This window comes from Podarcis bocagei (genome assembly GCF_964188305.1).
Source record: "Podarcis bocagei genome assembly, chromosome: 16".
Lineage (NCBI taxonomy): Eukaryota > Metazoa > Chordata > Lepidosauria > Squamata > Lacertidae > Podarcis > Podarcis bocagei.
In genome coordinates, this window is record NC_138142.1 from 23,934,596 (window position 1) to 23,947,039 (window position 12,444).

Consider the following 12,444-nt stretch of genomic DNA (forward strand, 5'->3'; position numbering starts at 1 on the left):
TGAGTACGACATTTGATCACCCCGCCAACATAATAAGCCTATCGGAGCAAGAAACATCTTCAAACTGCTTCCAAAAAGTGCAGATAGCAGGAGCATCTGCCACATCCCGACTGCAATGCTGCTCTATAGAAAAGGGGCAGCCACGGAGAAGGCCCTGCTATGAATTACTGCAGAGTGGAGGTGTTTCTGAGATCTTTGGAGCATGCACGAGACATTCTCCCACAGACCTTAGTGGCCTAGTGGACAAATAAGGGAGAAGACGGTCTCTCAATTAACCTGGTCCTGAGCTGTTTTCTGTGCTGCTGTTTTTAACTGCATTTCATTATATATCACGTTGAGACGTGGGTGTGGAAGGTGATTAATGAACCAATCAATAAAAAAAAAAAGGATGAGTGCTCAGTAAGCAGGTCAGCTGGAAGTATCCTCAATAGAGGTACTATTTAGAGACCTTCTGCAGACCACTGTTCCTGAACTATGCCCCTTCCATTAAGCCCCAGAAACAGAGGAATATCTTATACTGAGTCAGGGCATTTGACCCATCTAGCTCTGTATTGCAGATACAGACTGGCGCTGGCTCCCCAAGATTTCAGGCAGGAGTCTCTTCCTGTCCTACTTGGGACAGCTGCATATTCCTGTGTTGCAGGGGGGTTGGACTAGATGATAGGGTCCCTGGCAACTCTACAATTCTGCTTGGAGATGTCAGGGATTGAACCCAGGACCTTTGGCATGCAAAGGATGAGCTCTGCCAATAAGCTACGGTGTGTCTGTCTCTTCAACTTTCGCAATTGTGCATCCCTTTCCCTCCCTTAGGCATGCATGTGTCTTAGCTCACAAGGCTTGGCGCTGGCTGCCAACAGACACACCTGCCTGGGAGAGCTTGGGTCCTGCATCCGCCTCTCACCCAAGTTTCCTCCCACTCGGCCAGCCGAGCCAACTGGGAATTTGCACATTAAATGGGGCAGCCGCTGGCAGGCAGGGTGGCTGGAATAGGTTCTTGGCTTAGGGTCAGAAGCTTCCAGCTACGCCAGCTACTGACAGCAAACCCTCACTTCTCTATCCTGGAGCTGCCACCCTCACTGCACCCTCCTTGGTCAGTTGCCACTGGCACCTTAGAAAGTTACTCTATATGTGATCAGGCCATCGGTGTATTGAGCTTAGCATGGTCTGCACTGACCGGCAGCAGCTCTCCAAGGTTTCAGGTGAGGGATCTCTCCCAGCCCTATGTGGAGATACCGGGAATTGAACTCAGGACCTTTGGCACGCTAAGCATGCCCGCTACCCACTGAGCTACGGTCCTCCTCCCCAGTTCTGTGTTAAAGATCCCACCTGCTATCTTTAAGGGCAGGAAGCAACGGCGAGAAAGCAGATCTCGCAAAAGGTATCTTGTCACTGGTGATGCTCTGTGTCCAACATCTCTCTTCGAAGGCAATCTGCCCATGTCTCATCTGTAAGGCACATCAGCTCTGGTGAAGTTTACAGGAAAGGTTGGACACTGCGCACACGCAACATGGAAAAGGGGATCAGACCGCCAGACTGGCTGGTCCTCTTTGCCACAGTAAAAGCCACAAGCAAGACATGAATGCAGTCACACTCTCCTGCTCCTGTTTCCCAGCCACCCAACAACTGACACTCACAGGTTGAGTGCCTCTGAATGTGGAGGCTCCACCTAGGCACTGTGACCAGCAGCCAATCAAAGTCTTTTCCTCTGTGGATGTTTTCCTAAGGCCCTTTCCATTCACTTTCTTAATTAAATCTGCATAGCCGCCCATCAACAAATACTCCTAATGTAAACATTTTTTTAAAGTTGTTTAAACCAATTGCCCTTTCCGTGCCTCATGGCAAGGATTTCCACAAACTATTTGTGCATTTTATATTGGAGGGGGAGAAAGGAATTTAATATTAGGTCACATCAATGCAAGCATGCCATGTTATATATGAAACTCATCATCGCCATCTGACTTAACACCTGTCGAGCGCTTTCCAGGGCTCAAAAGGCTTAATGAGCATTTTCTAGCTGTGATCTTTACAACAACCCTACCAGGTAGATCAGTATCATTATTTCCAGGTGTAAATGCTAACTGAAAACCACCTAACATGTTTGATGCAGAGACAATATCCCAGCTAGGAAGCTTCCTCATTTGTAGCTCAGGGAACTACCCCACAAATGAGATATGCCACAGCACCCTTCAACTAACCATGGCAGCGCTGATGGGAGTTGTAGTACAACAACATCTGTCAGATCCCGAGCTGGTGAAGCCAGTGCAAAAGAAACACGGCTTCAGATTACTATCAGAAGATGTTCATTGCTATGTTTCCAAAAGGGGGAGAGTCCTGCCAGCTTCTTGGAGACAAAGAGTCCTGTGTGACACCTTCAAAGACTAACAAAACATAGAATCATTTCACATCGCCAGCTTCCGTGGGCTAGAATCCCCCATGGACTCTCGTTCAGGAAAGCTTGTGTCACAATTAACTTTGCGAGTCTTCCAGGTGCTACTAGGCTCTCCGATGTGGACTCCTGCCCTGTGCTTGCGCCCCCACTCATTTCATAACATGGGAAGTGGCTCCAGCTGGGGGACCCAACTCCAATAATTCTACAATCATGCCAAGAAAGGTTAGACTAAGAGGAACATAGGACGTTGCCTTAAGCCAAGCTGTTTTATCTGGCTCAGTACTGTCTACATTGACCGGCAACAACTCTCCGGGGTTTCCGACAGGGCTGTCTCCTAGCTCTACCTGGAGTTGCAGGGATTGAACCTGGGTCCTTTGGCATGCAAAGCAGATGGTGTGCTACCACTGAGCTATGGTGCTTTTGGCAAAAATAAAAGTTTCTAGTCCTCAATGCTCTAGATAAAGGGCTGAATTAAACATGGGGAGTTGCCTTACACCAAGTTAGACCATTGTCTACACTGACTGGCAGATGTTTCAGGCACAGAGTCTCTCTCAACCCTACCTGGTGATGCTGGGGATTGAACTTCCGGCCCAAGCAGATGCTCTAACCACTGGGCTGTGGTGCTCTCCACATAAAAAGTAAAACAAGCATCCAGTCTTCAAGGGTAATGAGCTGAATGAAACAGGAACAGGGGGAGCAGCTGCCTTCTACCCATGGCCCCTCCAGCTCAGTACTGCCGACACGGGCTGGCAGCTGCTTACCACTTGGAAACGGGACCGAGCTCCCCAGATTCCCCCTCCCGCTGCCTGGATCCCAAAGTCGTCCCCGCCACCACGAGCCTCGCCGGGCCCCTCACCTACCGCCGGTGCCGCTGACTCGCCGGGCCGCCCGTCGAGGCGCCGTCGCTCCGCCGCACTACACGCGCCCCCGGCGGCTCAGCCAGGCCAAGGCGGCCAGCAGCGCCAGGGACGTGGCCAGGCCGGTGCCGGCGGCGGCGGACGCCCGGCGGCCCCTCGCCGCCTTCCTGGCCGCCGTCCGCGCTTGCAGCTCATCGCCGATGGCCCGCAGGCGCGCCGCCGTGAGCTGCGCCCCGGAGACGCGCGCCCGGCCCGGGCTGCTCTGCGCGCAGAAGCAGGCGGCGGCCGGAGGGCGGCCGGGCAGCGAGGAGGCGCACGACGGGCACATGGTGGCCAGGCCCGGCGCCCCGCCGCCCTCGCCTCCGCCGCCCTCGCCGCCCAGCCCAGCGCCGCTCGCCAGCCCCGAGACGCGCCGCCACGCCAGCCGATGCGCCGCCGCCGCCGCCGCCGAGGCTGCTGCTGCTCTTCCCGCTGCTGCTGTTGAGGCTGCTGCCGCCGCGGCTGTCAGTCTGGCGCGGAGCGTGGCGCGCTCGGGCGTCACATGCTGGCTGAGATCATCCTCCCCGACGGGGCGGCCGCAAGACGGCGGCGAGGGAGAGACGCGGCCGAGGAGGGAGGGAGCGAGCGAGCGAGGGAGGCTTAACTCTTTCGGGGCAGCCGTCTCCTCTTCTCTCTCTCTCTCTCGGCCATCCTTCTTTTTTCCTTTCTTCCTACTCTGTCTCTCAACTATCCCCTTCCCCCTTCCTTTTCTTTCTCTTACCTGTCCTCCTGCTCTTACACCTTCTTACCACCTTCCTTTTTCTTTCCCTCTCACTGACGTCTGTGTTGCTCCTCTCATTTTTTCCTCCACAGGAGCCAACTTCTAGGGGGCCGAAGTCCCTTCGCCCCGTCAGTAAAATATTTAAGGGGCGCCCCCCCAAAAAAGTTGATTTGCATTGCCATTCAAACGGTGTGGATGCTCCCCATCATGTGATTGATTATGTGGGGAGGGATTTACCTGGGCACCCCAAAATTTTCTTCAAGCTTGCACCCTTGTTTTCCTCTGTTTTCCTTTGCTTTGCCTTTTTCCTCTAACTTTTCCTAATTTCACTTTCCCCTTTCCTTTCTTTCTCTTATCTACTTTCTTTAGTCCTTCCTTCCTTCCTTCTCTCTCTCTCTCTCTCTCTCTCTCTCACACACACACACACACAAAAACCATTTTGTCCATTCCTAAACTTAACTTCATATTAACTGAAAAATAAAAACACATTCATCCTTTGTTTATTCTGCTTCCTTAAATTCCTTTCTTTTATGTCTCCTCTGTGTTGAAATAAATTAAAAAATTGTCCAGTAGCACCTTAGAAACCAACTAAGTTTGTTCTGGGTATAAGCTTTTGTGTGCATGCGCACTTCTTCAGACTTCTTCAGACTTCTTCTCAACTCTGTGTTGAGTTTACGATACTAACTGCCTTGGGGCAGAGACCTTCATAGATGATTAACCACTCATGGTGTACACAGTAGTGAGCTACATGGATGACTCTCCCAATCACCCAATCAATGTGGATTGTAATACAGGTGGATTCTGTTGCCTTGCAGATTCATACCCCTCATGAACCTCAATTATTGGAGGCAGAAGCTACTATGTTTAATTTATTTTATTTATTAAATTTGTATATCACCCTTCATCCGAAGATCACAGGGCAGTTTACAACATATCCCTGGCATCTCCAGGTAGGGCTGGCAGAGAGCCTTTGAGATCCTGGTGAGCCGCTGCCAGTCAGCACAGACAATATTAAACTGAATGTGTCCTTGGTCTGCCTTAGAATGAGGCAGCTGCCTCTGTTCCAGTGCGAAGCAGAAATCAGGCTGCTGAAGTTCAGTACCACGGAGAGCTTCCCCGCGGAGCAAGTTTCAGGAATACTGTACGAAAATGTTTCCGTTCAGAACTTCAGGGTTCCAGACTAGAATGTCCTCTGCCTGCGTGCTGGAGAGGCACTGCCAGTCAGTGTAGACAGTACTGAGCTAGAAAGACCAATGGTCTGATTCAGTATAAGGGAGCTTCCTATCCTCCTATGGGATGAATAGTACGGGGAACATGTCATATGGGAGCCTCGGTTCCTGGCTCAGTGTCTCCTTGCTTATTTGGCTCCTGTTCAGATTTAACAAAACACACGCCTACACCATGATTTTTGTGTGTGTTGCCCTTCATTTCCTGTGATGTGTGAAATGAACCCTCTTCCTGCAAATCCTCCATTTAATACTGAACCTGAGGTTGCTGTTCTGGTTGCTCCTGATGGGCTTATCACTATGGTTTGGCCTTGAAAGTGTTGCCCAATTAGAGAAAAGAGATTTGACAAGTGAATGTTAATGTTCCTTTAATAGCTGTGGATGGTCTCCCTGAATGGGCAATTCACCTGCTGGGGTGAGAGAGAGGTGAGAACTTGGCAGGTTGTGTGTGGGGTGGGGGGTGGGAATGACATTTGCAATGGGGGGGGAGAGAAAGAGAGAGAGAGAGAGAGAGAGAGAGAGAGAGAGAGAGAGAGAGAGAGAGAGAGAAGAAAGGAAGAAAAGGGCAGAAAGCCCAGGGGAAAGAGCTGTGAGTTGGTTTAAAAGGTGAAATACATTAGAGGGCAAGGATTCATTATCTCTTGGGATCTGATGCGGAATAGCCATAGGTTATGGATAGCTAACCTATAGCCCTCTAGAGCAGAGGTAGGCAACCCAAGGCCTGTGGGCCAGATGCGGCCCAGTCGCCTTCTCAATCTGGCCCACGGATGGTCCGGGAATCTGCGTGTTTTTACATGAGTAGAATGTGTTAAAGGTAAAGGTAAAGGGACCCCTGACTGTTAGGTCCAGTCGCTGACGACTCTGGGGTTGCGGCGCTCATCTCACTTTATTGGCCGAGGGAGCCAGCGTACAACTCCTGGGTCATGTGGCCAGCATGACTAAGCCGCTTCTGGCGAACCAGAGCAGCACACGGAAACACCGTTTACCTTCCCACCGTAGCAGTACCTATTTATCTACATGCATTTTGACGTGCTTTTGAACTGCTAGGTTGGCAGGAGCAGGGACCAAGCAATGGGAGCTTACCCCGTCACAGGGATTCAAACCACTGACCTTGTTTTTATTTAAAATGCATCTCTGGGTTATTTGTGGGGCATAGAAATTCGTTCATCCCCCCCCCAAAAAAATAGTCCAGCCCACCACATGGTCTGAGGTTGAAAAAGGTTGCTGACCCCTGCTCTAGAGAGTGATGAACTCCAGGCCCCATCCCATCAGCCCCAGTCAGCATGGCCCATAGTCAGGGATAATAGAAGACCAGCAACATCTCGAGGGTTAGAGGTTCCCCGTCACCATCTGTACTCGGAGCAAGCGTTTTCATATAATATGTCATGGTGTGCGCAGCATAGACATGGTTGTCAGATGCTATATGGCAGTTCTTAAGCATAGGTTGAACGGCCATTTGTCATGGATGCTTCAGTTGAGATTCCTGCATTGCAGGGGGTTGGACTAGATGACACTCAGGGTCCCTTCCAACACTACAATTGCAGTGGTAGAGCATCCTCCTTGCAAGTAGAAGGTCCCAGATTCATCCATATATCTCCAGGAAGGGCTGGGAAAGATTCCCTGCTTGACACTCTGCACAGAGTTTGGATTTGATATCCCGCCTTTCACTCCCCTTCAGGAGTCTCAAAGCGGCTAACATTCTCCTTTCCCTTCCTCCCCCACAACACACACTCTGTGAGATGAGTGGGGCTGAGAGACTTCAAAGACGTGTTACTAGCCCAGGGGTCTGCAACCCACAGCTCCAGAGCCGCATATGGCTCTTTTACATCTTTGCTGCGGCTCTGGGGTGGATACTAGAGGGGAGGAGGCGCATTGTGCACCCCGACACTCCTCACTGTGGCGGGCACTGTACTGGCTGTGACGTCGCATGGGGGCGGTGCGTGCGTTAGTCACCCACCGTCCCGACATCACCTTCCCGCCCGCTGTCAGATCGTGGCCCCGGAGATATATTTGTTTTAAATGTCGCAATGGTTTTGCGGCTCCCAGTTGTTGTTTTTTCTTCGGAAACGGGTCCAAGTGGCTCTTTTTGTCTTAAAGGTTGCAGACCCCTGGACTAGCCCAAGGTCACCCAGCAGCTGCATGTGGAGGAGCGGAGACTCGAACCCAGTTCCCCAGATTACAAGACTACCGCTCTTAACCACTACACCACACTGGCTCTCATTGCTATACGAGCTAGAGGAACCATGGTCTGACTTAGGCTCTTTCTGAATCATAAAATGAAAGAAAACAGTAAAAGACACTGCAGGTGTCTCTTTCCTCCAGAGGAAATTAAACCTGTGTGTATAGTGTTGTCCACACAACTCAGAAAAACATGGGTGCGTATTGCATAATGTTTATCTGGTCCTTAATGTACCGTTTCCAGAGTATATAACCAACAAGGAAAATAACAAAGGAAGAGGAAGGAAAAGGGAACTGGGATAAACATTTTATGGCTGTGTCAGTTGCACCAGATTAGGCTGAGTTGCAATAGGCCATAAATATAATCAGCGGTAAATAATAATGTATAATTTACTAAGAAAAAGTTACCACATGATAAGAATAAAAAGCTACCTTCGGTAAAGTTTTATTTCATTCCCTGGAGCAGTAGCACCCAAGAGCCACAATAGCTCTCACAATACCTCTCAGCCTTACCAATTAAAACTCTGCCTGACAGTTAAATCCTCCGATAGGAACAATAATAGCATTTACCAATTATGCACACTTCAAAGCAATTGACTTAATAGGCTTATATCCATTTAGGTTCTACTAAGAGTAGCCCCACCAAAGTTATCTTAGTCTGATTAATTTCAGTGGGCCTACTTTTAGTAAGGTAATAGATGATAATAATAATGATTTTTGGGGGGTGGGGTGGGGAATGTTATTTAATTTTATCCATGTAACCAGTGTTATTTTTCTAGAAAATGAGGTACTGGAACTCATCATGAACCTTGTTCTCTTATAATGGCAACGGTGTCCACCTGAGAGGTGCAGGAACTCACTTCCGGTGAATTCTGGCTAGAAAAAAAAGCCGTGAATGTAACCCAAATAACAAAACGAAACTTTATGAGATAATAATAATATATTTATACACCGCCCATCCAGCTGGGTTTCCCCAGCCACTCTGGGCGGCTCCCAACAGATTAAAAACAGAATAAAACATCAAACAATAAAAACTTCCCTAAACAGGGTTACCTTCATAACTAAATAACTAAACGGAACCAAACCAAACCAAGGCTGGCATGGGATGTTATGCCCACAAGAAGAAAGGATAAGACTGGTTATCCAGATATTTGCGAGGAGACGGGTAAGCGGAGAGTGCCATCATAAGAAATGAGAGGTGTGGAGCACCTGACTTGCAAGATATACCCATTATAATGGCAACGGCCACGACAACAACAACAACAACGCATAGTATTGCAGTGCAACGCTTTAATTATATGGCACAAGCAACAATTCAAAATAAAGCAGAAACACAAATAAGAAATTCGAAGCGGCGTGTCGGTTGCCGGAGTGGCAGGAAATACATCGCTGCTGCTGCTTTATTATCTATACGTTTCTGCGCGGGGAGAAGATGCCGCAACAAAGCGCGGTTTGCAGAGGAATCTCTCCGAACCGGCTCTCCGTGGAACTCGGAGCTGCTCCCGCCCTCTCCGCCGGCGCTGCCTTCGCTGATTGGCCGAGCGCGCTGCTCCCCGACGACGCGGCGGAACCCCGGAGCGGCAGCCTCAGTTTCCGCCCGGGCTGCTGTCGCCGGCGGACCTAGAAACCGGAAGCGGCCGGGTCCGGTGTCAGCCCCGGCAGAGCCCGGTATCTCTGTTCGTGTTGCTATGGACGACGGAGCGGCCGAACTGGAGCTTTTCCGCCGCCGCTGGCGGGCCGAGCTGACTCCGGAGGGCCGCAGGAAGAGCAGCCGAGGGCCGGCGGGCAGAGGCGACCGGAAAAGGCAGCGCGTCGGGGATGGCGGGGCTCCGGAGCCCGTGCGGGGCTGGGGCTGCTGCGGAGGCGTCGCTCGGTGGGAGCCGGAGGAGGAGCAGCCGCCGCCGCCGCCGCCGCCGCCACCGCCTCGGAGGCCGCCTCCCAGCCCCACCGCGCCGGACTGTGATTTGGGAGCTGCCGCCGAGGCTCGAGGAGGAGGAAAGGAGGACCTTTTGGAGCAGCTCATCCTGGACTTGGTACGGGGAGGAACGAGGAGTAGGAGTAGTGGCTACGGGTCAGGGGGAAGCGTTATGTTTGTTTAATATAATAACAGTAATGGTAATAATACAGTAATATATTATTTATACCCCGCCCATCTGGCTGGGTTTCCCCAGCCACTCTGGGCTGCTGCCAGCAAAATATTAAAATACAGTGGTACCTCGGGTTACATACGCTTCAGGTTACAGACTCCACTAACCCTGAAATAGTGCTTCAGGTTAAGAACTTTGCTTCAGGATGAGAACATAAATTGTTCTCCGACGGCATGGCAGCAGCGGGAGACCCCATTAGCTAAAGTGGTGCTTCAGGTTAAGAACAGTTTCAGGTTAAGAACGGACGTCCGGAACGTATTATGTACTTAACCCGAGGTACCACTGTACAACAATTCTTCAAATATTAAAAGCTTCCCTAAACAGGACTGCCATCAGATGTCTTCTAAAAGTCAGATTGTTGTTTATTTCTTTGACATCTGGTGGGAGGGCATTCCACAGGGCGGGCGCCACTACCGAAAAGGCCCTCTGCCTGGTTCCCTGTAACTTCGCTTCTCACAGTGAGGGAACCACCAGAAGGTTTTGCATGCAGAGGGTCATAGAATCATAGGGTTTGGAAGGGATCCTGAGGACCATCTAGTCCCGTGGTAACCAACGTGGGGCAGTTTTATTTTTAAGGGGGTCAATTTGATAATGAGTTATTAATAAATAATAATAATGAGAATTAAAAAAAAAATTATACCCTGCCCTCCCCGGCCAGAACCGGGCTCAGGGTGGCTAACCCCAATAAAATTGCAATAAAACGTAAAAGAAAAAGAAAAAACAGTTAATTAAAATATGGGTTAAAATACGGGTTTAAATAACAGTGAATAACCCTTTAGGCTTCCTCCAGGTGAATAGTTCACTTTTTGAATAATAAGAATTATATGTCACAGGTTTATAGAGATGCTTAGGTGGGGTATGGCCAAAAAAAGGTTGGGAACCACTGATCTAGTCCAACCCCTTGCAGCTGTCCTGTACAGGATCGAACCTGCAACTTTAACAGTACCACTTTCTAACTAACCCCCGGGCATCTGCAGGAAGATCTTAGAATGCTCCCCCACCCCGTCTGATATCCTAGAGAATGGCTGCCAGCCAATGTTGGCAATACCAGCCAATATTGGCAATACTGGGCTAGATGGGTGCAACGTACCAACCTGGTATGGTGAATGGCTATAGATCAGTGGTAGAGCATCTGCCTCTCAGGCAGAAAGTCCTCTGTTCAGCCCCCAGCATCCCCAGGTAAGGCTGGGAAAGACTTCTTCTCTGAAATCCTGGGCAGCAGCTACCGATGTAGACATTACTGAGCTTGTTGGGGGGGGGGGGAATCAGTGGTCTGACATGGGATAAGGTAGCTTCCTATGTTCCTATAAGTCACCAAAACAGGGTGACAGAGCCCATACCTAGTATGCAAGAGGCCTCGGACGTGATTCTGGGAAGGTCTCTGTCCTGCTGCTGCCTGTCAACATGGAGCGGCCTTCCCCAATGTGGTGCCCTCTAAAAGTTTTGGACTCCATCAGCCCCAGAAAGAGCCAATGGGTGGACCAATGGTCTGGATAAATAGAAGCCTCTAAGAGGGAAGCCTCTAATAAAACTGCCAGTACATTTGCAAAGCTAAGCAGGGTCTGGTATGGTTTCAAATTGGATGGGGTCTGTGTATTGAGATTCCTGCATTGCAGGGGGTTGGACTAGATGATCCTCAGGGTCCCTTCCAACTTCACAGTTCTATGAGTCTATGAGTCCTGTGGGGAAGCATCATAGCTCAGTGGTAGAGCATGTGCATTGCATGCAAAAGGTCCTTTCCCTGCACAGTCTTGTCTTAGCCTGTAGAGGCTTTTCTCTTACTGGAGGTGGAAGAAGAAACAAAAAGCAGTACAGGGGTACCTTGCGTTAAGAACTTAATTCGTTCTAGAGGTCCGTTCTTAACCTGAAACTGTTCTTAACCTGAAGCGCCACTTTAGCTAATGGGGCCTCCCGCTGCCGCCGCGCCGCCAGAGCACGATTTCTGTTCTTATCCTGAAGCAAAGTTCCTAACCTGAAGCACTATTTCTGGGTTAGCGGAGTGTGTAACTTGAAGCGTATGTAACCTGAAGCGTATGTAACCCGAGGTACCACTGTACACTGCATAAGGTAAGTACAACTCCCATAACCCCTGACCATTGGCCATGCTTGCTAAGGCTGATGGGAGTTGTCGTTCAACAACACCTGGAGAGTCGTAGGTTCTCCACACCTAGCTTAAGAGAACAATTGTGCGGTTGTGGTAATGGGAAATTCTGCAGCAAGTTGAGACCCTAGGTGGGAGAGGTGTCTCTTTTGCTGTCCCCGCTTTTGGGTTTTAAAAACAGTATTGTCCTTCCATTGACTCCAGTGTAGATACTCCAGGTAAATGCTATGCCAGCCCTAGGGCTGTTGTGGTTTTAGGTCCGCAAGGGAACCCTGCTTAGAATCCCGTGGATTTGTGTACACACCATCCTCTGCCCAGTCCGTGGAATAGTGTGGCTGCACGCTTCAATTGGCACGAGGGGTGTTGTTGCCAATAGTGGAGTAGCCCTTACACTGCTTCTAACTGCCCCTCAGCTGGCCTTGGGCTGACTTTACAGTCTTGTAAAGTACAGTGTGGTGGTTGGATTTACGTTACTTAAAGATTTAGGGTTCTTTCCAACTAAACCAGTGTGCATGTGAAATGACTTACATGAGTGCAATGGACCTCTCCAACGTGTTTTGTGAGTTCCCCCCTATTCCTGCAGAGAAGATTTGGAGATGGGTGTGTGTGTGTAGAGACAGGAAGTTCAATTGCACTCAAAAGTTGAGCCACACACACACACACAACTATTTTGTTGGATACAACCCTTATATACTGCCCTTCAGCACAGTGTCCATTGCTACGGCATGCAACAAGAAATTTAAAACTTCTTCCTGCATCTCTGTCTGGCTTGCTAATCTTAAAAAC

General features: G+C 49.9%; 1 protein-coding gene across 3 annotated transcripts in view; it reads left to right on the forward strand.

Moving 5' to 3' along the window:
- The first annotated feature begins 9,010 nt into the window (after window positions 1-9,010).
- FBXW8 (F-box and WD repeat domain containing 8) overlaps window positions 9,011-12,444 on the forward strand; it is a 62,687-nt gene continuing 59,253 nt past the window's right edge. For 2 of the 3 annotated variants that reach the window (XM_081175280.1, XM_081175281.1), the window contains exon 1: window positions 9,014-9,443. In XM_081175280.1, the coding sequence (XP_081031406.1) occupies window positions 9,099-9,443 (345 nt within the window). In that variant the 5' untranslated portion in view covers window positions 9,014-9,098. Of the gene's footprint in view, window positions 9,444-12,444 lie in introns of all 3 variants that reach the window. The other variant, XM_081175282.1, reaches the window with a different exon arrangement.